The 27,230-nt window shown below is 49.6% G+C and overlaps 3 protein-coding genes across 11 annotated transcripts; all 3 read left to right on the top strand.

Annotated features, from left to right (window-relative positions):
• CD19 (CD19 molecule) lies at positions 1–8,758 on the top strand. 5 transcript variants are annotated; one of them, XR_009598459.1, is made up of 16 exons: positions 1–121; positions 392–682; positions 1,003–1,197; positions 1,320–1,613; positions 2,648–2,755; positions 3,012–3,060; positions 3,974–4,062; positions 4,415–4,528; positions 4,655–4,759; positions 4,841–4,909; positions 5,013–5,072; positions 5,162–5,218; positions 5,769–5,861; positions 5,964–6,062; positions 6,784–8,026; positions 8,659–8,758. XR_009598459.1 is itself a non-coding variant. In XM_042240003.2 (15 exons), exons 1-14 carry the CDS (start codon positions 37–39, stop codon positions 6,050–6,052), a joined length of 1,698 nt encoding a protein of 565 aa, XP_042095937.1. In that variant the 5' UTR covers positions 1–36; the 3' UTR covers positions 6,053–6,062; positions 8,659–8,758. The 5 variants fall into 5 exon arrangements, 4 of the variants coding, with proteins under 4 accessions (XP_042095937.1, XP_011959717.2, XP_042095943.1 ...); XM_042240003.2 differs by lacking the exon at positions 6,784–8,026; XM_012104327.3 differs by lacking the exons at positions 6,784–8,026; positions 8,659–8,758 and adding an exon at positions 6,171–6,367.
• On the top strand, positions 8,345–12,704 carry LOC101111245 (NADH dehydrogenase [ubiquinone] 1 alpha subcomplex assembly factor 4). Of its 5 annotated transcripts, none has more exons than XM_060406234.1 (4): positions 8,345–9,938; positions 10,170–10,203; positions 11,467–11,638; positions 12,345–12,704. In XM_060406234.1, the coding sequence occupies exon 1, from the start codon at positions 8,419–8,421 to the stop codon at positions 8,944–8,946; it is 528 nt and encodes a 175-aa protein (XP_060262217.1). In that variant the 5' UTR covers positions 8,345–8,418; the 3' UTR covers positions 8,947–9,938; positions 10,170–10,203; positions 11,467–11,638; positions 12,345–12,704. The 5 variants fall into 5 exon arrangements, with proteins under 5 accessions (XP_060262217.1, XP_060262216.1, XP_060262214.1 ...); XM_060406233.1 differs by having other exon boundaries at positions 11,312–11,638; XM_060406231.1 differs by lacking the exon at positions 11,467–11,638.
• A 2,253-nt stretch (positions 12,705–14,957) lies between these two features.
• On the top strand, positions 14,958–26,868 carry NFATC2IP (nuclear factor of activated T cells 2 interacting protein). Its single transcript, XM_015104150.4, has 8 exons — positions 14,958–15,348; positions 17,171–17,243; positions 20,152–20,266; positions 21,145–21,225; positions 21,335–21,521; positions 22,581–22,725; positions 22,845–22,954; positions 24,595–26,868. Exons 1-8 carry the CDS (start codon positions 14,965–14,967, stop codon positions 24,751–24,753), a joined length of 1,254 nt encoding a protein of 417 aa, XP_014959636.3. The 5' UTR covers positions 14,958–14,964; the 3' UTR covers positions 24,754–26,868.
• Positions 26,869–27,230: the final 362 nt, after the last annotated feature.

Raw genomic sequence — 27,230 nt, 5'->3', positions numbered from 1 at the left:
GCGGCGAAGCCGGGCGCCCCGGGGAGTCTGGCCACCATGCCACCTCCTCTCCTCTTCCTCCTCCTCTTCCTTGCCCCTGTGGGAGTCAGACCCGAGGATCCACGCCTAGTGGAGGCTAAAGGTATGTCCGGAGGGCAGAGGTGGATGGAAGTGTTGGAAATCTGGGTTCCGGCTGGGTGCCCTTGGCTGAGTCACTTACCCTCTCTGGGCCTCCATTTTGTTATCTGTAAAATCCAGGGGAGGATTGGAAAGACTCTGAGGACTCACCCACTCCCTGCTGTGGGGATTAGGGGCTCCTCACCCAGAGTGAGGAGTGAAGGGGGCTGGGGGTTCCTTTCTCCCCGCTTCCACCCTGCCACCCCACCCTGTCTCTCTCTCTCTCTCTCCACAGAGGGAGGCAACGCTGTGCTGCCATGCCTCGAAGCTTCCTCGGCTGGTCCCCCTGAACAACTGGCCTGGTTTCGGGGCTCCCAATCAACAACACCCTTCTTAGTGTTGACCCTAGGGTTACCAGGCCTGGGCATCCATGTGGGGCCTCTGGGCACCCTGAAGGAGCCCCAGGGAACCATGCTGTTCCTCTTCAATGTCTCCAAACATATGGGGGGCTTCTACCTGTGCCAGCCAGACCCGCCTTCTGAGCAGGGCTGGCAGCCCGGCTGGACGGTCAGCGTGCAGGGCAGCGGTGAGGTCCGGGCTGGGGCAGGGAGGGCTGAGTGAGAAGAGGGAGGCCCACCAGAGATGGAGGAGGTCCAGCAGCTGAAATGAATCCGGAGGGAGGGGCCGGAGGGGCCGAGAGACAAGCTGGGAGCTAGTTTTAGGTGGCTTCTAAAACCCCCTGTGGCTTTATGACGTCAGCGCCGTGTGGCTCTGTGTTTTTCACTCTTTTCTCTGAGCCGCTCTTTCTCTGTCTCTCTCTGGGTCTTTGCGTCTACCTTTCTGGGTCTCCGTCTCTCTCCTCCTCTCCTGGATGTCTCTGTATTCTGGTTCTGGGTATCTTCCCAGGGAAACTGTTCCGGTGGAATGCTTCAGACCTCAATGACCCGAGCTGTGACCTGGGGAAGGGCCCCAGGCCCACTTCTGGTCACCCCACAAAGTCCCAGCTGCATGTGTGGGGCAAGGACCACTTTAAGGAGATCTCACACACAGACCGGGCCTGTGCTCCACCTAACAGCACATTGAACCAGAGTGACAACCGTGGTAAGGTGATGGGGGTGCCAGGAAGAGGGGGGAAGGTGACTGGGAACTGGATGATCTGCAGGGGAGGAGGATCCCCTACCCCAAGGATTACACCTTCCTAGCCGTGGCTCTCCCTGCCCCAGACCTCACTGTGGCCCCGGGCTCCACGCTCTTGCTATCCTGTGGGGCCTCCCGTACCTCCCTGGTCAGAGGCTCCGTCTCCTGGATCCACAAGCATCCCATGAAGCCTGAGGTCAAATTGCTGAGCCTATATGTGAGCGAATATGCCCAGCTCAGAGAGATGTGGGTCATGGGCACCCTTGGGGGAAAGGTGGTTCTGTTACTGCCCGAAGCTACAGCTCGAGATGCTGACATCTATCGTTGTAACCATGGCAACAAGACCACCCAGATGCAGCTGAAGGTCACTGCCCAGTCAGGTAGAGTTTCTTCCAACTGTGGCTCATCTGAGTGGCTGGGGCAGGGAGGGCTGGCTGAGGAGAGGGAAGAAATGGATGCTAGGCAACCTTGGCCCCTTGACCTGAGACCTAGTACCAGCCTCATCATCCCAAACTCCAACCTCTACACTGAACACCGACCCCAACTCTTTTCCTCCCTTGCTTCCGAGACACCCACTTTTCCCTGTCTTCTCCTACCACTGGTTATTTCTTCCCATAAACTTTGGGGGAGTTTTCCTCCCTCCCTCACGCCTCACTGTTGAAGCCCTGAGCCCCCTTCTTATGTCTGTCTACACTCCCACATCCTATTTGACTTCCTTTACTCCCATGCCTCTTTAGGCCACCATGCCTTGTGACTCAGTTTCAGGCTCCATCACACCCCACACCCAGCCAACACCTGGAATTGCCATTTGATATCCCATGGACAGTGCAAGCTCAACTTTTACAAAATCAAACTCGATAGTCTTCTGGGTGACCCTGTGTAAGTGAAAGACACCTGCCCACAGGCCCAAGCCAGGAACCTGGGCATCCTTCCTTTTTTCTTACCCATCCATCAAATTGGTCATAATGTTCTGCCCATTCTGTCTGCCTTCATTCAATCCTACTGTGCTACTGCAACCACAACTCTCACACTCAACCTGAATTTTCCCTGCTAACTTAACCTCAGCACATGGCACATCCCACCTCTAACCTTGTGAACCCCACTCTGCCCTTCACACTGACCATAGCTGTTCTTAGCTGCAGCAGGAAGCTGATCATCTTGCTCCTCTAAATCCTAACATAGCATCTGACGATAGTCATAGTTTGTCAATGGTTTGCTTAACAGATGCCGCTCCAGGCCCTGTGCGAGGTTCCAGGTCCTCAGAGGGAGGGAGGAGAGCCCTCCGTGTAGCTTGGGGTGTTGAGGATCTATATCTGGCCAGGATTTCTCAGACCTATGGCGCTTTGAGGAACTGAGGCTGAAAAGCAAGATGCCAGCCTGGGGTCTTCATCTCATAGCTCCTTCCCCCTACCAGTATGGCATTGGCTGCTGGAGACTGGTGCCTGGGAAGTCCCTGTTGTGACTTTAATTTATCTGATCTTCTGCCTGACTTCCCTGGTGGGTTTTCTTTATCTTCGAAGAGGTGAGTCATGTTTGTCTTCCCAAGCCTTACCCCTCCTTCCTCAGGAGAGCCCACTCTGGCCACTCTGACAACCATTTTCCCTCCCACACCTCCCCAACAAACCTCAGAGTCCTGCCCTCCCTCCTTTCTTATCCTCCCCAAACTACCCAAGCCCTTTGAAATTTAAACTCCTTTCTCCTCCAAGTTATCTCCCCAGCATCTCCCAAATCTTCACTCTTGAGTTTCTCCTCTGATCATTGCCCTTAACTCCCATCAGCCCTGATCCTGAGGAGGAAAAGAAAGCGAATGACAGATCCCACTAGAAGGTAATTATTCCAGCGCCCTCCAGGCTCTCACTCCTACACTTTCACTTTGCGCTATGCTCTCAGTTTCCTCTGCTCGTGGTGTCTTTCCTCCATCTCTATGGTTGAAATGCTGCCCAGCCTTCAAAGACCAGCACCAAATCTACCTCCTCTGTGAAGTCCTCCTTGGATGATCACAGATCCCTCTGTAGGCTATGTCAGAAGCTGCTGCTGCTAAGTGGCTTCACTATGTCAGAAGAGAGGTGCTAACTAATAACAAGTGATCACACTTTATTTTATTTTATTTTTTTTGCTTCACTGGGTCTTAGTTCAGGCATGCAGGATCCTTGATCTTCCCTGTTGCATGCGGAATCTTTAGTTGTGGCATGCATACTCTTGGTTACAACATGTGGAATCTAGTTCCCCAATCAGGGATGGAACCTGCCCCCCTGCGCTGGGAGCACGTCTTAGCCACCAGACCACCAGGGAAGTTTCAACAAGTGACCACGTTTTAACCTCTAAGGGTTTAGCCTGAATCTTTTTTTTAAATAGTTATATTTATTTATTTTTGGCTGTGCTGGGTCTTCATTGCTCTGCGGGCTTTTCTCTAGCTGCGGAGAGTGGGCGCTACTCTCTAGCTGTGGTGCCCGGGCTTCTCATTGCAGTGGCTTCTCGTTGTGGAGCACTGGCTCTAGGGTGAGCAAGCTTCAGCAGTTGCAGCGCGAAGACTCAGTAGTTGCGGTTTGGGGGCTCTAGAGCACAGACTCCATAGTTGTGGCGCACAGGCTCAGTTGCGGCACGTGGGATCTTCCAGGATCAGGGATCAAACCCGTGTCTCCTGCATTGGCAGGCTTATTCTTTACCACTGAGCCACCAGGGAAGCCTAGCCTGAATCTTGAGGCCTGGCCTCAAGTGCAACTCCCTTTTCCTCCCCCAGGTTCTTCAAAGTGACGCCTCCCCCGGGAAACGGGGCCAACAGCCAGTACGGAAACATGCTTTCCCTCTCCATGCCCCACTCTGGCACGGGTAGGTACCTGACCCAGAGCGGCATCCCACCCATTTTCCTCCAATCTCCTGAGCTCCAAATCTTCCCGAACCCGGAGCGTCGCCCTCAGTGAAAAGCCCGCCCCCGCGACGCTGAGACCACCCAAACCTGAGGCCCGCCCCCAGGACTAAGGCCCGCCCTCAGAACTCATATCCCCGCCCCCAGGACTCGAGACCCTAAGTCTGGTTGCGAGAGCAGAACCTCGCGTCTATATTTAGGTCCCGCCTCTGCCCTCGCTCAAGGCTGGGTACCAAGACGCGGAGTCCTTCAGCAGGGCCCGAAAGCATCCTCCGCCCGTAGCCCTGACCGCCTCCATCTCTTCTCACCCTCCAGGACGCGCCCTGCGGTGGGCTGCGGGCCTCGGAGCCGCCGCGCCGTCCTATGGAAACCCGCGCAGCGACGTCCAGGAGGCCAGAGCCGCGGGGTCCCGGAGCCCGCCAGGAACTGGTGATTGATGGGGGTGGTGATTACTCACATGAGAGGTGTCGGAACGGTCTGGGATAGGAACAGTAGACTGGGGCCTAGAGGAGGGGGCCCCGTGACCCGGTTCCCACCTCCATCCCCGAACCCCAGGCCCAGAAGAAGAGGAAGGGGAGGCCTACGAGGAGCCGGACAGTGAAGAGGGCTCCGAGTTTTACGAGAACGACTCCAACCTTGGGCAGGACCAACTCTCCCAAGGTAAGACTGCCCTCCCCCATCCTCACCTCCTCGGGGCCGTGGGCTGTGGGCCGTCGTTGGATGCCTCTCCTTTCCCACCAGATGGCAGCGGCTATGAGAACCCTGAGGACGGGAGTTTGGCTCCTCAGGATGAAGACTCCTTCTCTAACGGTAATCTGGAGACGTCGTGGGGCCTGGGAGACTCGGGAGAACCCACGGGGCTGGGATTCCCCTGCAGGAAGGAGTGGTCCCTGGAGTTCTCTTTTTCCTGCAGGAGCTGATTCTTATGAGAATGAAGATGAAGAACTGGCCCCGACTGTCACCAGGACAACAGGTGTGTGTGAGGATGGTCACGTTCCTGTGGGGTGGGTGGGTGTGTGTGTGACCCAAAAGCCAGAAATGACTTCCCTCTTCCTTCTCCAGACTTGCTGAGCCCCCATGGATCAGCCTGGGACCCCAGCAGGGAGGCAACCTCCCTCGGTGAGAAGTGCTTGGGACCTGCCTGTCTTGCCCAGATTGGGTTGATGTGGCCCTGGCTCTGAAATCAGGCCCCACCTTGACCTTGGCACTGACCCCCAACCCAGGCCCAATCCTGACCTTAGACTGGACTCCTAACCCTAACTTCAGCATTGACCCCACGGCCTATCCTGACCCCCAGTATCCACCCCCATCCCTATCAACAGCAGCCCCAGTCTCAATGCACTTCCAGCCTGGATTTTGACCTCTAGCTCACCCCAGCCCCAGTGCAGACCTCAGCTTTGACCCAAACTCTCTCTACAACCTCCTGACAACTCTGACTCTGACTCCTTCCAGTTCTGTTCTTGACTTTTTCTCTGACCATGAATGTAATCTAACCCACATGTGACCAAAACTTACAGGGAACAAGGGCCCAGAACCTGGTGCTAACCCTTCCTAGCACAATATTGCTCAAGTCTCTAAGAGCCCCCTCCATATCTTAGGCTGCACTTTCCTTCCCCAAGTTCCCAGGATGGCTCCTAGGCCTCCAACTCTCTGTGCCCTGCCCACACAGGGTCCCAATCCTATGAGGATATGAGAGGGATCTTATATGCAGCTCCCCAGCTCCGCTTCGTTCGAGCCCAGCCTGGTGCCAATCATGAGGAAGGTAGGTGCATCTTCTGCCACCTCCTGTGGTCCTCCGAGACTTCCTCCCTCTTGGCTGACTTCAGGCTCTACTTCCATCTTACTCCTTCCTGGTTCTGACCAGATGCAGACTCTTATGAGAACATGGATAATCCCGATGGACCAGAACCGGCATGGGGAGGAGGGGCTCGAATAGGGTGGAGCACAAGGTGACTCCCTTCAGGTGAGCTGGGAACTGCCCTCCAAGGATGCGAAAGGAGGGAGATGAAAAGGGATGGAAGTGGGGTGCTCTCTGCTGGACCCATTTTCCATCACCCTTTCTTCTGCATAGCCTGGGCCTCTTCAGGGCCCTGAGGTCCTCACCCTACTTTGAAATCTGGGACCCCAAGAAGACAGTGTCAGCTCTGGAGCGAAGTTATGTCAACCTTTGGATGCATATAACTGTGTGTGTGTGTGTGTGTGTGTGTACAAGTGAAACTTCAGCCCCCTTTGCACTCCCCAAATAAACTGTGTGTGTTTGTGTGCTCAGTCATGCCTGACTCTTTTCAACCCCATGGACTGTAGCCCACCAGGCTCCTCTTTTCATGGGATATCCCAGGCAAGAATATTGAAGTGGGTGGCCATTTTTCTCCTCCAGGGGATCTTCCCGACCCAGGGATCAAACCCATGTCTCCTGTGTCTCCTGCATTGGCAGGCAGATTCTTTATCACTGAGCCACCTGGGAAGCCCAAACTCAGTGAGCTCTTCCAGTCCTGGGACATAGTGCCCTTGTGGGGGAGGGGAAGGGAAGATGCGAACGCTTGTGCTCCCAGCCCCTCTGGAATCCAGTGAGAACTGTCTTGGGGACCACAGGGCCTTTCTCCCCATGACTTGACCTGCACTCATCTCCTTTACTTGCCTGCCATTCCCGCCATTCAGGCATTCAATCATGGTTCATTCAACAGTTGTACGAGGGGCACCAACTGAAGAGGAAGCAATCCAGGAATTGGCAGTCATCACTACCATTTATTATTTTATGTATTTGGCTGTGGTAGGTCTTAGTTGTAGCACTCCGGATCTGCAACCTTGGATGCGGCATGTGGGCTCTTTAGCTTCAGCATTTTCCCCCTCTGCTATGTAGGCTGTTCACTGCGGAGCATGGGCTTCTCCTGTTGCAGAGCATGGGCTGTAAAGGGTTCAGTCTTTGCAGCACATGGCTCTCTTTAGTTGTGGCATGTGGGCTTAGTTGTCCATGGCATGTAGGATCTTAGTTCACTGACCAGGGCTCGAACTCTGGTCCCCTGCTTTGGGAGCACAGAGTCTTAGCCATAGGGAAGTCCCATCACTGTTAGTTACTGAGTGTCTGCTATAGTCTGACATCAATGAATGCATTTAATCTTTCCAATCACCTCACAAGATTATTGAGCTCTTATGTGCCAAGACTGTATTAAAGTATTTTATATTTATTACGTGTGTATGTATGTTTCTGTACATTAACTCATTTTGCCTTCACGAACAACCTTATTTCATAGATGAGGAAACTGAGGCAGAGACACTAAATTACGTGCTCAAGGCTTGCCTAGTTAATAAAGATTGGGGTCAGGATTTGAACTCTGGCAGTCTAATTCCAGAACCTATATCATTCTTGACACCCTCCCTTCCTAAGTGCAGTTCTGTAGATGGCAAACTGAGAGTCAGAGAGGCCAGGTCACATGACTAGCATGTCACAGAGCTGAATCCAGAAACCTGGCTCCTGTTCTATTACCTGGTAAACTGCCTGTGATGTAAACCACAGACACAAAGACTTCAGAGCTAAAAGTCTCCAGGCTCTGAAACTACGATGTAGCAAGCTCCACCACACCCAGATTCCTGTCTCAGGCAAAGATGGACTCGGTCATTGACAGTTCTGGTATCTTCTGCCTGGCTGCCCCAGCTCCAGTGCTCTTCTGAAAATTGGTATCTGAATCCTAGTCCCTCTCATGCTCTCTGTAAGGCTGCCTAGACTTTTTCAATACCCACATTTTTATTTCTAGAGTTCCTTTTCTTTTTCAATTAAACTTTTTGTTTTGTATTGGAGTATAGCTGATTAACAATGTTGTAATCGTTTCAGGTAGACAGCAAAGGGACTCAGCCATACATCTTTTTTTTTTTTTCAATTTTTTGTTGCACTGGGTCTTCGTTGCTGCAAGCAGGCTTTCTCTAGTAGCGGTGAGTGGGGCTACTCTTCATGCGGGTGTGTAGGCTTCTCATTGCAGTGGCTTCTTTTGTTGCAGAGCACAGAGCTCTAGGGTGCATGGGCTTAGTTGCTCTGTGGCATGTGGAATCTTTCTGGACCAGGGATCGAATCCATGTCCCCTGCATTTTCAGGGGGATTCTCAACCACCTTAACCACAAGGGAAGTCCTAGAATTCCTTTTATTAATACTCCAGTTCTTCATAATGTCCTATATTTATTGTTGAGACTGTTCTTTCTTGTCTCTGAAACTTTGTGGCTCAGACATTAAGAATCTGCCTGCAGGCATGCTCCGGTGTGTCCCGGAGGTCGCTCGCGCGGGTGTTTAACCACGTGTAGTGTAACTTAGGGCATCATGTTGTGAAGACATGGGGGCTGCGGTGGCTCGCGCAGTCAGGAATTTCAACCTAGAGAATCGGGCGGAACGGGAAATCAGCAGAATGAAGCCTTCCCCCGCTCCCAGGCACCCCTCCACCAAAAACCTCCTGCGAGAGCAGATGAGCAGCCATCCAGAAATTAAGAGAGAAATTGATAGGAAAGATGACAAACTGCTGTCATTACCAAAAGACGTGTATGTTGATTCCCAAGATCCCATGTCTTCTTTGCAGGGAAAGGATGCCGCAACACGTCAGAAGCCTAAGGAGTTCAGGTTGGCGAAAGACCATCAGTTTGACATGATGAACGTTAAGAACATTCCCAAAGGCAAAATTTCCATTGTAGAGGCATTGACACTTCTCAATAATCATAAACTTTACCCAGACACATGGACTGCTAAGAAAATAGCTGAAGAATACCATCTAGAACAGCAAGATGTAAATTCCCTTCTCAAGTATTTTGTGACTTTTGAAGTCAAAATCTTCCCTCCTGAAGGCAAGAAAGCAATAGAATCAAAATGAAGAGAATCTTGACAGGACTTTTCCTGTCCTCATCCCTATGTCTTGTTTATTTTCTTCATTTGTAGCATGTTAAATTATATAAATTACCAATTGTGTTGAGCTACCTCCTTGTGAGAGCTTACTATTTATGAACTCTTTTGAATTTTCAGGATGGCTGATAGGATTGACTTTTTCTCTCTTTTAAATTTTGGTTTCGTATGTGTTCTTATGTAATATAAGCATGACTAATCAGCACATGTATAAATTTACTGTAAATAAAAGCTACTGTATCTTAAAAAAAAAAAAAAAAAAGAATCTGCCTGCAATGCAGGAGACCCAAGTTTGATCCCTGAGTTGGGAAGATCCCCTGGAGTAGGAAATAGCAACCCACTCCAGTATTCTTGCCTAGAGAATTCCATGGACAGAGGAGCCTGGCAGGCTATAGTCCATGGGGTCGTGATGTTGGGCACTACTAAGCAACTAACACTTTGATTTTAGCTATTTTAATATACCTTCCTCATAGGATGATGTATCAGGCATAGTTCTAATATTAATAAATGCCTTACAAGTAGCATCTCGTTTTATCTTTATGACAATCCTATGAGGAAGGTAAACTAAAGTTATTGCCTTAAAGCCGAGAAGACTGAGGCACAGAGAAATTAAATACTTTAATTGCTAACTGACTTTAAGTAACTTACTCAAAATCACTGACCCTCAGTGTTCCCAGTTATAAAGTAGGATTAGGGAGGAGGTGATTACTGTCATCTGTACATGGCGATGTCACCATGGAAGCATTCTTTGTTTCTCCTGCAGGAGTCCTCTGAGTTCCCTGGGCCCCACTCACATCTCCTGGGGCCAGCTTGATTTGGCTTCTGCCACAGTTTTACAGGCTACACAGGTTTCTTATCATTTTATTCAGAGCAAGCTTTTACCCTAGAGGTTTGGTCTGAATCCAAACCCATAATCCGATGGCTCCGGGAATTCTGATGACTTTTTCCAAGCTGTATCCCAAGGTTTGTGGATGGATTTTTTTTCCCCCTCTGTCTTCTGTGCCCAGGACATACAGTCTTTTCTCTGCTCCCAGCTTTGTGCAGGGGGCTTAGTTTCAGCTCGCTGCTCTTCCTGAAACTGCAAACTTGACCTCTGTCCCCAGGTGGTCATTTAAACTCCAATCTTAGGGACCCTAGCATTCCAATGGGCTTCTGTTTCACTGCTGTGACTTTGATTTCCTTCTTGATTTCTAGCACTGGGAAAATTCTGTCCTGCATTTGAGCTCAGGTATGTACTAAGAGAAAGAAAAGAAAGAAAGTGATACTTCCTGTTACATTTGCATAGTGTATATTTGGAGTGTGGGGGTTGGGAAATGAACCTTCAGCATTTCCTTGGGCTTCCATCTTGGACACAGTCCATGTGGCAAAAAATAAAATAAAATTCCCACATCCAGCTCAAGATTCACCCTCTCCCTACCTTACCCTTCAACTAATATAAACTTTCCATATTGCCATAGTCCCCAGCATTCTCTATTGCCTCTCACCCAGCGTGCTTCATTCATGTAGGTTTCCTGTCTATGCCTGAAGCATGTAAATTTGTGACTCCTGGTGAAAACATCCTTCCTCCTTGAGGGTGAATTCAGGTCTGGGTCTTCTCTGTGCCTCTGATACCCAATCAGAGGATGGCAAAGATGAAGAAATGAGTGGGAAAGGAGGAGTGAGTGAAGGACTCTGGCAAGTCCTGAGATTTGGGGGACAAAAATAGGAGTCTTGTGAGCTCGGTTACCTGGCGAATGCTTGGGGGAAGAGAGGAGCCAAGGTGTGCCAACTCCAGCCCAGTGCTCTGGAATCAGACTACCTGGGTTTGATCCCAGATCCACTCTATTCTGACTGTGTGACTCAAGCTGTCTGTGCTGCAGCTTCCTGATCTGTAAAATACCCATCGTAATGATAGCTACATTAATGAGCCTTAAGTGAGATATGAAGCATGTGACGGTGGCATAGTAGTCACTCGAATATTGGCTGTTTTTACTATTATTTTTAAAATATGTATTTACTAATTTGGCTGTGCTGAGCCTTAGCTGTGGCACACGGGATCTTTGATCTTTGTTGCACCATGAGGAATCTTAGTTGGGGCACTTGGGGGTCTAGTTCTCTGACCAGGGATTGAAACCCGGCCCCATGCATAGGGAGCATGGGGTCTTAACGACTGGATCACCAGGGAAGTCCTAGCTATTACAATTATTTGGCATTTATTAAGGGCCTCTGTGTCCCAAGAGCCAGAGGCCACCCAGAACATTTGGGTCAGGACTTCCTCCAGCGTAGGGACCTGCTCAGAAGACAGCCACGCTCCAGAGTTTCCCAACTTCCCACCCCATCATCTGTCTCTTTGGCAGGTGCTGGACCACTTATATCTCGTGAACAGGATTTAGGGAGACAGGCTTGAGGGAAATTTCAGGCCCTCAGAGTCACCCCTAGTTTGCAGGAGCCTCTCAGGTAGGGAGGGGCTTCCCAGGTGACACAGTAATAAAGAATCCGCCTGCCAATGCAGGAGACACAAGAGACGTGGGTTCAGTCCCTGGGTTGGGAAGATCCTCTGGAGGAGAAAATGGCAACTTGCTCCAGTATTCTTGCCTGGAAAATCCCATGGACGGAGGAGCCTGGCGGGCTACAGTCCATGGGGTCGCAAAGAGTTGGACACGACAGAGGCTGAGCATGCTCAGGTAGGGACCAAGGTGGCAGAAAGACTTTTGGTGCAGTCTCTATTCTTCCAGCTTTGCTGCAAAAAGATGATTTCCTGGGAGTGGGAAGTCCTTGGAGTCCACACTGCCAGAGCCAGAGTCTTTGTCCCTTGGGAAACAGCCCCACCTGCTGGGCCTGTGTGACTTCAGTCTTGACTTTGGCTGAGTCTATTTGGAGGACTTCAGATGTTGGGCTAACTTGAGGTGTATGTATAGTGGATATCAGTGTGGTAGAAGAGGGGGATGGGATAGGATGTGGGTGGATGTCAAGATGCTGTATTGGATGGGTGTGTGAAGCACAAGCCACGTGAACCCTATGTGTGTGAGAGACAGGTGGTATTGGCTGTATGCTGGGTGGGCGTTCTGTGTGAAATATGGTGTGGCATGTATAGTGTGAGGTGTCAGGGGTGTGAAAATTAATAAAGGGAACCCTCACTAAAATGCTTCCCTCGTGGCTCAAAGGGTAAAGCGTCTGCCTGCAATGCAGGAGACCCAGGTTTGATCCCTGGGTCGGAAAGATCCCCTGGAGAAGGAAATGGAAACCCACTCCAGTATTCTTGCCTGGAGAATCCCATGGACAGAGGAGCCTGGTGGGCTACAGTCCACGGGGTTGCAAAGAGTTGGGCACGACTAAGAGACTTCACTTTCTCCAAAATGCAGTTGAAGGGGATGCTTTCATCAATTACAGGGACCGTTGTCAGTTGAAGACACTCATCATCAATTACAGGAAGAACTGTCAGTTACAGACCCTAATGGAAGAACCATGGACCGGGAAGAATCATCAGTTACAGGTCCCAAGAGGAAAAGATGGACATTTCATCTCCTAGAAAAACCATTACCCTAGCAACTCGAACAGTGAGAAACCATCATTACCCTGAACTCTTACTTTTCTCCAGTGGACATTCCTTCAAAACAACCCCTCCCAATATCTTCCCTTTTTTTCCTATACAGTAACCTTCTCTGTTTGTTGGCCTTGCCTATGGCTTTTGGTGTAACTTCCTTGTTCTCTGCTATTCCTGAATAAATCTATTCTTGCTGGTAAAAATAACTGACTTTGGTTTTGTTTGTCTTTTTGGCTGTGCCACTCCCCTTGAGGGATCTCTAACCAGGGATTGAACCCTGGCCCTTGGCAGTGAAAGTGAGGAGTCCTAACCACTGGACTGCCAGGGAATTCTCTACAATAACTGACTTTTATTTAGGTCAACAAGTGTCATGATTGGAGGCAATGTAGGAGGTGTCACATGTGGGAGGGGGTGTGTCTGTGCTGTGTGTGTTGGGGTGCATCTGGTACAGGAGTTGTGAATACTGTAGTGTGTGGAGGGTAGGTAACCTCTGAGGGACGCAGTGTCATTGCTGGGTTGGTTGGGAAAATATAATGAAAAAACAAAACCTTCCAACCCAGAAAACCTCTCTACAGAGGTGGTAGAGACAGAAAACCATTTTATTATTAAATAAGCATTAAACAGAATGTGATGCATGTCACAGGCAGTCCCCTAAGAGACTGATTGCAAAAGCCGAAAGAAATCTCACACTTTCGTATAAGCCAAGCAGGTATAACCCATTATCCTCTTTTCAAGATGAATATTCAAAACCATATCCTGTTTCCAATGACTAGACCTCAAGAAGGGGACTTGACTTCACCTTTAAGACATACGTAGTCGATCACCCTTTCTCATGGCGATTGGCTTTTATCCAAGGGTGAAACAAGCTTCTAGCATCTTTCAGATGGTAGGTGGTTTTGAATATTGCAGAAGAGCTTCTACAAGTTAGGCTGTTAGTCTCCCGTTGGAGCTGGAGCTATTTCCCCTGACACTTGGCTTTCAAAAAGATGGCTCCAGAACTTATTTACAGAACAGAAACAGACTCACAGAAGAAAAAAACAAGTTCATGGTTACCAAAGGGGAAAGGGTGCGGGGTGGGTTGGGATCAATTAGGAGTTTGGGATTAGCAGAAACAATTACTATATATAAAATAAATAAACAACAAAGTCCTATTGTATAGCACAGAGGACTACAATCACTATCTTGTAATAAAGTATAATGGAAAAGAATTTGAAAAAGAAAATATATATAAAACTGAATCAAGGACTTCCCTGGTGGCACAGTGGATGAGTCTGCCTGCGTTAGCAGGGGACATGAGTTTGATTCCTGGTCTGGGAAGATTCCACATGCCACGGAACAATTAAGCCTGTGCACCACAAATACTGATCCCATGAAACCCATGCCTAGAGTTCTGTGCTCTACAAGAGAAGTCATCCCAGTGAGAAGTCTTGGCACCACAAATGAAGAGTAGCCGCCAGCTCCCCCCCTCCCCGCACTGCAACTAAAGAAAGCCCGCACAAAGCAAGGAAGACCCAGTCCAACCAAAAATAAAAAAATAAAATAAAATGTTGATGTAAAAAAGCTAACCTTAAAAAAACACACACAAAACTGAATCACCGTGTTGTACACCAAAAACTAACACAATGTTTTAAATCAACTCTACTTCAATTAAAACACATACACACAGATTTACAAATTTTTAAAAGTTGCAAGAAAGAAATTCTGAAAGAGTGAAGAAGTCATGATCCTTATTTTCAACAGGGAGAATTAAACCTATTTTTCATTTGTGTTTGCCCTTCCAGGTTTTTTGCGAGGCGGGTGTTCTGAGGTGTATATCGAGGGAGTCTTGCAAGAGCGCATGTTGTGTTGATATGGCCCGTGTAGTGTCTGTCGGGACGTCCTGTGTGAGGAACGCTGGAGGAGGGAATTCGGAGAGTTGTATGGTGTTGAAGTGTGGCTCCGGGTGTGTGTTGCGTGGATTCTGTACATGAGGAGGGGCGTATGCGAGGTTCGGCGTGTAGTGTAATTACTGAGCCCACCCCGCAGTTGGGGGAAAGGAGAAAGCGGACACCCATGAGATCCGCGGTGTCTGAAAGCTATTGTCAGCCCAATTTAGTCTACACTAGCCTGAGGGTTTGCGGACTATAATTCCCAGGATGCCTCACTCCTCCACCAACCAGGAAAAAGACTCCATTCAGTGGGCGGGCCTTGTAGAAGGCCGGTCAGGCCAATGGGTGAGCCGGACCGAATCGAAACCTACGACGATTGTGCCAAGGTTGATTGGAATATTTGGCGCCTTGGTTTCAGTGGTGAATACGTGATGGGCGGATGCAGAGACCAATGAAAAGGCGGAGAGGTGGAGCCAGAGGGCGTGGGCGGAGAGAGGTGTTGACTAGCAGGCGATTCGCCCAATGAAGGGCGGAATCCGCTGGAGGGGGCCGGGCGAGTTGACCAGAAGCTGGCGACTGTAGAGTCCCGGTGTGTGCCATGGCGGAGCCGCTGAGGAGACCGGGCCGTCCCAGAGGCGGCGGCGGCGGCCGAAGGACTCGGGGATCCCGGGGCGGCCGGAGCCGATGTCCTGGCGCCCAGCGATCCCCAGCTCGACGCACCTTGGACTCGGTGCTCGTGGACTTGGTCAGCGACAGCGATGAGGATGTCTTGGAGGTCGCAACTGCGCGCGACGCTGCGGCGGCGGCCGAGGTCCCACTCCCTGAATCCCCCGTGCCGGCCGCGTCCCGGGACGACAGAGACAGTGACAGCGAAGGGGCGGACGCAGAGCCGGGTGGAGCCCCTCGGGTCTTGGTCAGGCGGCGGCGGCGGCTGCTGCTGGATCCTGGGGAGGCACCGGCGGTTCCAGTGTACTCCGAGAAGGTGCAGCCGGGTTCCCGGGAGGGTTAGCGCGGAGGGACTGGGTTTAGGAGTGCTGAGGTAGAGTTCTAGGGTTGGTCTTGGGAGACGAAATGGAAGCAGGGCCTAGGGGACTTGGAGGCAGAAAGATGCAAATTGGGGAGGCTGAAGGGGTTTGGAGTGTGCTTGGAGTTTGGGATTGCCAGGAGCTGGAGTGTCGCGGGGGAGCCGTATAGGGAGCCTAAGGGGTTGGGATCCCTGATGGTTAAGGGAAGAGCTGGAGGACCTAGGGCTGGGATTTGGGGCATGTTGGGTTTCTCGATGCTAAAGATTCAGGAAGATGGGGACGGGGGTCCATGGAAATTCAGAGAGGACTGGGGTCCCCACATGGTATGGTGAGTGAGGGGCCTGAAATTGCCAAGGATCCTAAGACAGCAAGATGGCTAGCTCCTTCCTAAGAAAGGGGAATGAAACTTGCATCCTTAGAGTGCATTAGGAAAAGGGTGCTCCTCATCAGAGTACTCCTGTATTTTTTAAATTGAAGTGTAGTTGATGTACAATGTTGGATTAACTTCTGCTGTACAGAAATTGACAAAGTGAATGTGGCAAAGTGACTCACATATATGTTCAGTTCAGTTCAGTCGCTCAGTCGTGTCTGACTCTCTGCGACTCCATGGAGAACAGCACACCAGGCCTCCCTGTCCATCACCAACTCCTGGAATTTACTCAAACTCATGTCCATTGAGTCGGTGATACCATCCAACCGTCTCATCTTCTGTCGTCCCCTTTTCCTCCTTCCACCTTCAATCTTTCCCAGCATCAGGGTCTTTTCAAATGAGTCAGCTCTTTGCATCAGGTGGCCAAAGTATTGGAACTTCAGCTTCAGCTTCAGTCCTTCTAATGAATATTCAGGACTGATTTCCTTTAGGATGGACTGGTTGGATCTCCTTGCAGTCCAAGGGACTCTCAAGAGTCTTCTCCAACCCCATGATTCAAAAGCATCAATTCTTTGGCATCAGCTTGCTTTATAGTCCAAATCTCACATCCATACATGACTACTGGAAAAACCATAGCCTTGACTAGATGGACCTTTGTTGGCAAAGTAATGTCTCTGTTTTTTAATATCCTGTCTAGGTTGATCATAACTTTCCTTCCAAGGAGTAAGCGTCTTTCAATTTCATGGTTGCAGTCACCATCTGCAGTGATTTTGAAGCCCCCCAAAATAAAGTCTGCCACTCTTTCCCCATCTATTTCCCATGAAGTGATGGGACCAGATGCCATGATCTTCGTTTTCTGAATGTTGAGCTTTAAGCCAACTTTTTCACTCTCCTCTTTCACTTTAATCAAGAGGCTCTTTAGTTCTTCATTTTCTGCCATAAGAGTGATGTCATCTGCATATCTGAGGTTATGTGTATGTATATATATTCTTTTCCATTATGGTTTGCCCTAGGACATTGACACTGTGCTGTACAGTAGGGCCTTGTCCGTCCATTCTATATGTAATATGCATCTACTAACTCCAAACTCCCAGTCCATCTCCCACCCCACCCCCAACTTCCCCCACCTCCCTGCTTGGCAACCGCAAGTCTGTTCTCTAAGTTCTGCTTCCTAGATGGGTTCATTTATGTCATAGTTTAGATTCCACATACAAGTAATATCATATGGTAGAGTACTCCAATTTTGGATCCTGGCGAAGCTGAGCTCCTGAGTTCCTCTGGGAGAGTGGTAATATCTACATCCTTGGGGTGGACTTGGGAGCTGGAGGAGGCTGGGTGTGAGAGAATTGACCCCAGTTTTCTCTGTAAGTCGAGGGAGCATTTGGTACTGATCTACTTTTTCTTTGCAGGTGAAAAGCAGCCTCCATCTTATCCCAGATAACGTGTCCCTCCTGAAATTATGTCCCCCAGAGGCTGAGGAAGGTAAGGAGGGCTTCTAGGGAGAGGTGTCCACCGCTGGCCTCTCTGAGAAGACTTTCTGGAGTTTACATTCCTGCAGTTAGTTGTTTCCTGAGGCTCAAGAGGAGGACATGAGAGAGGCGACTTCTGCGTCCTAGCCAGAAAAACCTCCAGTCCTGAAAGGAGCTGGCTTGTTAACCAGAAGACTCAGAAAGTGTTGTCCAGACACTTTCCCCTAGCTCTAATAAGCATCACAATGTGCTAAAATTTTTTTGGCCACATTTCGTGGCTTGTGGGATCTTAGTTTCCTGAGCAGGAATTGAACCTGGACCCTCAGCAGTGAAAGCACCGGAGTCTTAGCTGCTTAGCCGCTGGACCACCAGGGAAGTCTCTCACAGGTTTCCAGGTGTTATCCCCAGAGACTCTGATTGTATAACCTTGGGAGCAGTGGAAGGGAGAAGTGTTGAGAATTTGTAACATCTTTTTACATCTGTAGCAAGTTTCCTGGGAACACTCTAAGCCAGCAGGGTGTTCTCTGAATCTTATCAGGGCTGCCCAGCCTTTGTCCTCCTGCAGTGACGTGATTTTTTGCAAACTGCTCAAGGGCAGTGAATAGAAATCAGGTCTACTAGGGAAGAGATCCAGTGAGCAAATGCAGACCTTGGACTAAGACTTTTGTGCCATGAGGGAGTATGGCAGGGTGATGAAGAGCTGATTTAGGAACCAGCTCTCCCCCTTAGTAGCTGTGTGACTTTGTGCAAGTTAATCTTTTAAGGCTTCAATTTCCTCATCAGCCAAATGGGGATAAATAATGGACCTGTGTCAAAGGATTCTGGTGGAAATTAATTAAAGAGAATATGTATTAATAGAAAGCCCTCCTCCCGTGGGCTACATATATGGTTTACATATATGGTACTTGAAACTATATATGTATGTGAAAGTCGCTCAGTTGTGTCCAATTCTTTGCCACCCCATGCCACCCCACTCTTTGCCACTATACAGTCCATGGAATTCTCCAGGCCAGAATATTAGAGTTGGTAGCTGTTCCCTTTTGCAGGGATCTTCCCAACCCAGGGATCGAACCCAGGTCTCCTGCATTGTAGGTGAATTCTTTACCAGCTGAGCCACCACCAGGGAAGCCCAGTTAAAGAAAATATGTGTTAATAAAATGTTCCCCCTCCCACCTTGGGCTGCATATATGGTTTACATATATGGTACCTGGAACAGAGAAGTACCAAGGCACCTCTGTCCTTGCCACTCAAAATGCAGGGCCCAGGAACTTCCCTGGTGGTCCAGTGCTCGGGATTTCACCTTCCAATGCTGGGGGTGCAGGTTGAATCCCTGATCTGGGAGCTAAAATCCCGTATGCCCTACACGGAAAAACCAAAGCGTAAAACAGAAGCAATATTGTATCAGATTCAGTAAAGACTTTAAAAATGGTCCATATAAGAACAATCTTAAAAAAAATGTGGGCCCAGGAGTGTTGGGTATCTCCCAGGAGCTTGTTAGAAATGCAGAGTCTCAGGCCAATGGCAGCTCCTAGGACAGGGTTTCTCACCCTTGGTGCTACTGCATTTGGACTGGATCCTTCTTTGTGTGGGGCTGTCCTGTGCCCTGTAGGGTGTGGAGCAGCAGCCTGGCCTCCACCCAGCAGACATCGTCATCCCCCGCAACTCCTTCCTCCCTTGGCTGCGACAGCCAAAATTGTCTCCAGACACGGCCACATGTGCTCCGGGAGGCAAAACTGCCTCTGGTTGAGAACCACTGATCTAGGATTTATCATTGTTTTGTATTCACGGTATTTATTTATAAAAATAAATAACGATGGTTAATGATCTGGTGACAGGCAAACGGAAAAGAGCTTCTATGGTCTAGAATAATATCTGGTTTCCTTTTCTAAGACATATGAGTGAAGATGAGTGATTTAAAGAAACATCACGTAATACGGAGATATGGCAAAATAAAACAATGACACTCACATGAATGCCATTTGAGAAGCCTGGACTTAGAGGGCCTGTACTTAACCTCTTTACCAAAGACCCTCCCAGCCCCCACCCCAGACACATCTTTGTGCCCACCAAATTGAGTAGGGGCAGAAAACAAGAGAAATAGTTGGGGGAGAAAAAAATCATCCTTTGATAGCATTTGTTTTAATGTATGATTCATAACATATATAATGGTTAGTACATGTATAGTAAGTGAAAGTGAAAGTGAAGTTGCTCAGTCGTGTCCGACTCTTTGCGACCCGATGAACTGTAGCCTATCAGGCTCCTCCGTCCATGGGATTTTCCAGGCAAGAGTGCTGGAGTGGATTGCCATTTCCTTCTCCAGGAGATCTTCCCGACCCAGGAATCCAACTTGGGTCTCCCGCATTGCAGGCAGACGCTTTACCGTCTGAGCCACCAGGGAAGCCCATAGTAACGTGTATTAAGTACATACATGTTTCTGGGTTGTGTGCTCAGTGTTCTTGATTTGTGAGGTGCAGGTGATCACAATGAGAAGAGCACGCGTTAGTTGCTGAGCCACTTTCCGTGAGTCCACCCTTGCCCCTGTGTCATGCACTAGTGCGAGGTGTGGACACTTTCCTAATCTCATCTGTCAGACTCCAGTTCATGCCTCTCTCTAAGGCTCCCCCTTCCTTTTTTTTTGGCCACACGCATGTGGGATCTTAGTTCCCTGACCAGGGGTCAAACCCATGTCCCTGCACTGGAAGGCAGAGTCTTAACTGCGCCACTGCAGTGTTGCTGGGGAAGCTCTCTAGGCTTTTGTCTTGATTCATGCCCCCAAACCCTTCCCCAGTGGTCATGTGTGTCCGGGGTCCCCTAATCTCCTCCTTTTTCAGAACCTTCTGAAGCCCCTGCCTTGTCTCTCCTTGGTCTCCCTCTGCCTTCTCTTGGCTAACCCTTTCCACTTCCTCCTCCCCTGTCCCCAGAGGCAGATGTGGAAGATGCCAGCAGTCCTCATACAGTGGATTTTCCACGTCCCAGTTCCCCCTGGAAGAAGAAGCTGAGGAGTAAGGATGGAGAAGAGAAGAAACAGATGTTACTGTGAGTGAGGCAAGAGCACTGGGGCCACAGGAGCAGAACGGGAATCGGAAGGGTGGGCTGAGGCAGGCAAGACCCTTGGGTGGCTCCTGGAAGGGTAAGAAGTTTCCCAGAAGGCAGCCTGAGGCTTGGATGAGGAATGAAACTCTTGGGAGAAGCAGTGAGTCCCACTGGAGGATGACAGCAGATTCTCTAGACTGGCCAGGAAGTGGAGGGGCTCCACTTTGTGTCTAAGAAGGTAGTGATGCAGAGCTGAAGGGTGGCTCTGGAGACTGCCCTGTGCTTCAGACCCTGTCTTTGGGCCAGCCTCTCTCTCTGTTTTGGCTGCAAGGGGTCTTCGTTGCAGTGTACACGCTTCTCTAGTTGTGGCATAAGGGCCTAGTTGCATGTGGGATCGTAGTTTCCCAACCAGGGATCGAACTTGCGTCCCCTGTATTGGAAGGCAGATTTTTAACCACTGGGCCACCAGGGACTCCCTGGCCATCCTCTTTGTGCTTCAGTTTCCTCTTCTGTAAAACGGAGATAATAGTGATACTTGGGTTAGAATTTTAGGGTAAATGAAGAGTTAACCCTTAGCATGCAGTGTTTGGTGTCATTTGGATTTTATCAGATATTCACCTGGAAACCAACTTATCTTAAAAGTGAGGCATTCTCCCTCATATTTGGGCCATATAAGTATAAAAGTCATGACTCAGGTTTTCCCTGTCCTTCCCTACCCCTCCACCCCTCCCCACGCCAGTCTTCCAATAAGATGGATGTCACCAGAAGTGCTCCCAGTTGATCCCCCTGGTCCCCCTCTGGTGCCCAGGGGTCCCTTGGAAGGAGAGGTGTGGGTGGGGCTGGGGTCTCATCTTATTTCTGTCCCTCTCTTCTGTCTGCAGGGCTCAGGACACCTCGCCTTTGCCCTCACCTCTGCCACGGACCAAAAGCAGGAAGCATACTCAGGCACTCCGGAAGCTAAGGTACCAAGGGCAGGGGTAGGGGGCTGTGCCCTGCTCTGGGCTCGATTGAAGAAGGGGCAGTCGGGAGGGGGCCCACCCTGACTGACGCACAGTCCTTTCTGCACCCCAGGGAGGTGAACAAGCGTCTCCAAGATCTCCGTTCCTGCCTGAGTCCCAAGCAATCCCAGGGCCAAGCCCACTTGAGCCAAGAGGATGAGGTGGTCCTAGTGGAGGGACCCACTCTCCCAGAGCACCCTCGACTTCTGCCACTCAAAATCCGGTGCCGAGCTGACCTGGTCAGGTTGCCCATCAGAATGGTAAATGCCTGAAGAGTCTGGGAGCAGGGTCCCAGGAGCTGCCTGTGGAGAGACGAGTGTCTTCCTTTGCGCATCTTGCTGTCTGAAGCTGCCCAGCGCGCTTTCAGCCCTCTGCGCCTTTGCACTCGCTGCTCCCTTTGTCCGGATCTTTTCCTCCCTCTGCTCTCTCTATCTGGCAAGCTTCCCACCTATTCTTCAAGGCTCCACTAAAACATCCTAAGAAACTTGGCTTGGTAGGCCCTCCTCAGGGGGCATCCCTCCCTCCTTCCTTCCCTTGAACCCTGTACTTCCCTCCTGTGCTTGTTCTGACTGCCTCGGACACCCGGGGGTCACTTGGTCCTTCCAAGCTCCCCTAGCTTCCTGGTGAAGACTACTATTATAGGGATGACCCTCATTCCAAAAGAGCAGAAATGACTACTTATTGAGTAGCAACCGTGCATCAGACAAGCAGCTAAGCCAGAACTTGCCAACTAGCAGCCCCTGGCCTTGCCAACAATGCATCTTCTTGTGTTTTTTTTCTGTCCATGCGAGATCTTAGTTCCCCAACCAGGGACTGAACCTGTGCCCTCTGAATTGGGAGCGGGGAATCTTAACCACTGGCCCACCAGGGAAGTCCCATGCATCTTCTTTCGAGCTGTATGGTGATTTTAAAACCAAATAGTTCATTGCCAACCTTTGCAATGGGTGACTGGGGACTGAGGTCCAGATTTCTGGCTTCTCTTAAATAGGAAGATGCAGTACCTGGCCCATATTCCCGCCTGGTACCAATTAGCCAGAGCTGCGGAACAGCTGCCCAGGCTTAGATGGGGCATATCCGGTTCTGGTTGGCCACAACCCCCACCACTCCCTTTTTTTCCCTCTTAACTCATGGCTGCTTCGTGTCTGTGTCACTTGCCTGAACCTCTTATTGACGTGATTTTATTTTGTGCCTTTCCAGGTAAATATGATGGAACTCACTGCTGAGGAATTCAGCGAGTGGTTAAGGCCAGAAATTGGGGGTGGGGGTGGGGAAGCAAGTCAAGGCGGGAGTGCCTCCTTTACTTTCTGTCCCCCTCCTAGTCGGAGCCCCTTAAGAGTGTGGTGGACCACATGGCCGCCCACCTTGGGGTGTCCCCAAGCAGGATCCTCTTGCTGTTGGGAGAGACAGAGCTGTCCCCTACCGCCACCCCCAGGACCCTAAAGCTCGGCGTGGCTGACATCATTGGTGAGGGGAAGGAGGCCTGAGGAGGCTTTTGCCACATGGAGGGGATGTGGGAGAGGCCCAGAGGGGGCCCAGCTTCCAACCCTCACTTAGGCCTGGCTTCCCTATCCTGCCTGCCACAGACTGTGTGGTTCTAGCAAGTTCTCCGGAGGCCGCAGAGACGTCGCCACTGCTCCAACTTCGAGTCCAGGGCAAAGAGAAGCACCAGACGCTGGAAGTCTCGCTTCCTCCCGTGAGTGGGGGAGCCGGCTGGCCACGCCCCTTGCCCTGTTGGAGTCCCTGCCCTCTGCGGTTGATCCTAGAGAGTTTATAAAGTTCAGTGTTCAGGTTCCCTCCCCCTTCTTCTGGGAAGCTGGCACTGGTCTCCTAACTCCTGGTTAAAGCGGAAATCATCCTTGAATAGTGACCAGTAAGACCAATCAAAAGCACAACAGAAGTGACAGTCCCTGTGCTAAGGCTAATTACTTCACATTCAGGATATTGAAATTCATAGCAGTCTTGTATGAGAAAGCACCCTCATTTAACAGATACGGAAACCAGCATCTGTAGAGGTGGAATAACTTGCTGTATTTGTTTCTGAGAGCTGCTATAACAAACTACTACAAACTAGGTGGCTTCAAACAATAGAAATGCGTTCTCTCCCAGTTTTGGAGGCCGCAGGTTTGAAATCAAGCTGTCAGCAGGTTCTTGCTCCCTCGGAGACTCTGGGTCCTTGCTTCCTCCTACCTTCTGCTGGTGGCCAGCAGTCCTTGGCTTGCAGCTGCATCCCGCCTCTTTTGTCATAGGACGTTCTCCCTGTGTATCTCTGTGTGTGTCTGTTTTCCCTTCTTACAAGAACACTAGTCCTGTTGCCTTAGTGCACACCAAACCATGACCTCATTTTTTTTAAGAGGATTAAAAATGTTTTTTTAATGTGTATTTATTTATTGAGCTGCACTGGGTCTCAGTTGTTGCAGCATGCAGGATCTTTAGTTGCAACGTGTAGCATCCAGTTCCCTGACCAGGGATTGAACCTGGGCCCCCTGCGGTGGGAGCGTGGAGTCTTAGCAGCTGGACCACAGGGAAGTCCCAGCCTCATCTTATCTTGATCATATCTTCCAAATGAGGTCACATGCACATTTCTTAAGGGTTAGGACCACACGGTATGTTTTTCGGGGGATACAGTCAATCCACTGTCGTTCGGTCACTAAGTTGTGTCCCAGTCTTTGGGACCCCATGGACTGCAGCACACCAGGCTTTCCTGACCTTCCCTATCTCCCGGAGTTTGCGCAAACCCATGTCCATTGAGTCGGTGATGCCATCCAACCATCTCATCCTCTGTTGCCCGCTTCTCCTCCTGCCCTGAATCTTTCCCAGCATCAGGGTCTTTTCCAATGAGTTGGCTCGTCTCATCAGGTGGCCAAAGTATTAGAGCTTCAGCATCAGTCCTTCTAATGAACATTCAGGGTTGATTTCCTTTAGGACTGACCTTGCTGTCTAAGAGAATCTCAAACCCATAGCACTTGGCTAAGGTTACACATGTAGTTTAACACATGTAGTTTAAGGCACCTGGCCCCCAGCTTGGGTCATGCTTACTCCAGAGCCTGGCTGGCTTCCTCCTTGTGCTTCACGCCTCCACGTTACATAAGGAGACCAGCTCTGGAGAATGTATCCGATCCAGAGCCAACATCTCAGCCCTGGGCTCCATGGCCCAGCTCCCTAGAGAAACGAACCAGCTAGCTGCTGGCTTCTTCGTCCACTTGTGTTCCCCTCGGTGGGCTGCAACTTGACATGTTCCCTTGTCCTCCCTGTCCCAAGCTCTCTGTCCCTACAAGTTTTCCACAGTCTCTCTTTTCAGATTCTCACGTCTGTGTTTTTTTCTTCTCCGCCCAGGATTCTCCTCTCAAGACCCTCATGTCCCGCTACGAGGAGGCTATGGGACTCTCCGGCCACAAGCTCTCCTTCTTTTTTGATGGGACAAAGCTTTCAGGCAAGGAGCTGCCGGCTGACCTGGGAATGGAATCTGGGGACCTCATCGAGGTCTGGGGCTGAAACCCCTCCCTGTTTGGAGGCCCAGCCTGGACTTGAGGAGAATGGGCTGCCCCCTTTTGGCCCGTAAGGGCTTGCTAGCTGCAGCTGAGTTAGAACTCGTCTTCAAGCTGAAGCAAAATCCAGAAGTGATCTTTGACTCCCTCTCCTTTGACCCCAGTTTCAAGCTGTTAGCTGCTGCTGCTGGTTTAATTGTGTGATGGTCTTTGCTGCCTTAGGTGGACTGTGGCTCCATCCGCAGGGTGTGCTGAATTTTACCACCCTCTGGGACATGGAGAAAGGTATCCCTCACCTTCACCTGTCCACCATCACTCACTGAAATGTCTCGTATATGAAACTTCTCATACTGAAAGAGTGAGTTGAAATTAGTAAGGGTTGGGTAGGGGACTCCAGGCTTCGGAATTCTGCCACATCTGGGACCAGCCGTGGCCTCAAGGTCATCGGGGGATGGAGGTGAAGTTGACTTGAGGCACGTACAAGGGTGTGGTTCCTCTGCCCGGCCGGAAACTAAATGATCAACCTCACAAATGCATTAGCTTCACCAGAGGCAAACAGTGGGTTATTACTTTGAAGAGTACAGTAGATTCTCAGGCTTGGGTGTCTTCCACACCCTAGGACCCTTTTGAGCCACCTTCCCGATGCACACGTGTTGTTTAAAGCATAATTGAGCACCTTGAACCTTTTGGTTTTGATCTCAGGATCGCAGTCCACACAAGGCTTCTTTGGTTTTATGGCTTTTTCCCTTCACGTCATCCTCTCCTGTAAGCATCCATTCGAATGTGTTGATTCCATGTCTTTGAATATGAATGTTTCCTTGAACATCCTGTGCTGAATGTGTGCGTCTACTTTGCCCACATGTAGTATAATGCTGTCGATCTTGTCCTATTGCTTCTCTCACTCAACATGGGTTGCTTAGGCTACATCAGCTTTATTTCTTTGAGCTGCTCTAAGATATTCTATGGTGGGTGTTAAGTGCATTTTTTTTAGACATTTGGTAAGTGGTAGACACCTGGGTTGCCTGCAACTCCTCGGCCCATATGCACGGCCACGGTGAACATCTTTTCCTATGTCTCCTCCCGTACTTTATGGACAGTTCTCCAGCAGAGGTACCCAGGATGGGATTATGCATCAGACAGCTTAATTTCTCTATTGTTTTTTTAGAATGATTTTTGACTCGCCCGCTTAAAGCTTCCTATTTCTGCTCACCCCCACCAGCATTTATTACTGCCCAACTTTCTAACTTTTGCCAGTCTCTTGGTTAGAAAGTGGTGACGTGTTTTAATGTACATTCATCTAGTCACCAGTAATTTGAGGAATTTCATTTTCCTGTCCGCCTTTCAGGTGCCCCTTTCTGTGAATTCCTAATTTATCTTTGTTCCTTTTCTCATGGGGGCTTCGCACCTTTTTTTTTGTTTACTCTCAAAAGTTCCTCGTATATTCCTGGGTAGTTGCAGAAACTCTGAAGATGGCGCTTGTGTTTGTATAACCAGGGGTCTCCTTCACTGAACAGACATTCTTAATTTTAATGTAGGTGAATTAGCTATTTTGTTATATCATTTGTTGCTTTTTTATTTCTTATTTAAAAATAGTTAACAATATTTTGCAGTTTCTTCTATTAGTTTTATTAGCTTTTCTTTCACATCTAGGCCACTAAATATTGGGCTGAAGTCCAGCCAGTACATGCTGGTATGTGTACTGGCTAGCATCTGCCCTGCGTGGTCAAATATTTGTTTTCATTGCTTGATGCCAGGCTGAAATGTTGAATATTAAACTATTTAAAATTCACCTTTGTGTATGAGATCCAAGTTTTGGTTTCACTGTATAATGAGCCAGTTTTCTCAGCGCCATCTACTAATAAAGCCATGAATTTTCCACTAATATGTGGTATGATTTTGGCAAAAGCACATCACTCTCTTTAAAAAGTTTTTTTAATTGTTGTTGGAATGTAGCATTCGTTTGAACTTATAATGTGGGAAATATAGAAAGACAATTTTTAATATTTAAATAATCCATGGTATGGTATAGCTCGTTTTTTCAGATATGATATGTCCATTAATAAGTCTGAATACATTAAAATGATAGGTTCAGTATCAACAGAATAAATGGGAATATATTAAATTTGTGTATATTTGAGGATTTCTGTCTCTGCCCCCACCATGTGACCCACCGCCCCCCATGAATCCCATGGCTGAGACCATCAGTTGTCCCCTCACATCAGTTCTTCAGAACCCCCGGTTTTTAGCAGAGCACAGAGTGTTCAGGGTGAAGACGGTGCCTGCCAGCCTCCATTGTAGCCTAGTGTGGCCAAATGCCAATACAGGGGAATGGGGTTTGACTTCCAGGATCAGTCCTAAGTGGGCAGCGTGTGCCCTTCTCTTTGGCTTTTTTCAAGCTGCTGACTGGAGGTGGAGCATCCCTGTGGACACCCCCTGGGGTGACCTTGGTGACCCTGGGGAAGGAAGCCACGCAGGGCAGGACAA

Source organism: Ovis aries, chromosome 24 (genome assembly GCF_016772045.2).
Source record: "Ovis aries strain OAR_USU_Benz2616 breed Rambouillet chromosome 24, ARS-UI_Ramb_v3.0, whole genome shotgun sequence".
Taxonomy (NCBI): domain Eukaryota; kingdom Metazoa; phylum Chordata; class Mammalia; order Artiodactyla; family Bovidae; genus Ovis; species Ovis aries.
This window is presented reverse-complemented; position numbering and strand designations above follow the sequence as displayed.

Bases quoted from the DNA above. Each gene is read 5' to 3' on its own strand.
- CD19 (XM_042240003.2), top strand. From the start codon at position 37: ATGCCACCTCCTCTCCTCTTCCTCCTCCTCTTCCTTGCCCCTGTGGGA. The intron at 2,756-3,011 runs GTGAGTCATGTT...AACTCCCATCAG, and splicing joins TTTTCTTTATCTTCGAAGAG to CCCTGATCCTGAGGAGGAAA. The intron at 4,910-5,012 runs GTAATCTGGAGA...TTTTTCCTGCAG, and splicing joins TGAAGACTCCTTCTCTAACG to GAGCTGATTCTTATGAGAAT.
- LOC101111245 (XM_004020861.6), top strand. From the start codon at position 8,419: ATGGGGGCTGCGGTGGCTCGCGCAGTCAGGAATTTCAACCTAGAGAAT.
- NFATC2IP (XM_015104150.4), top strand. From the start codon at position 14,965: ATGGCGGAGCCGCTGAGGAGACCGGGCCGTCCCAGAGGCGGCGGCGGC. The intron at 17,244-20,151 runs GTAAGGAGGGCT...CCCTGTCCCCAG, and splicing joins TCCCCCAGAGGCTGAGGAAG to AGGCAGATGTGGAAGATGCC. The intron at 20,267-21,144 runs GTGAGTGAGGCA...TTCTGTCTGCAG, and splicing joins GAGAAGAAACAGATGTTACT to GGCTCAGGACACCTCGCCTT.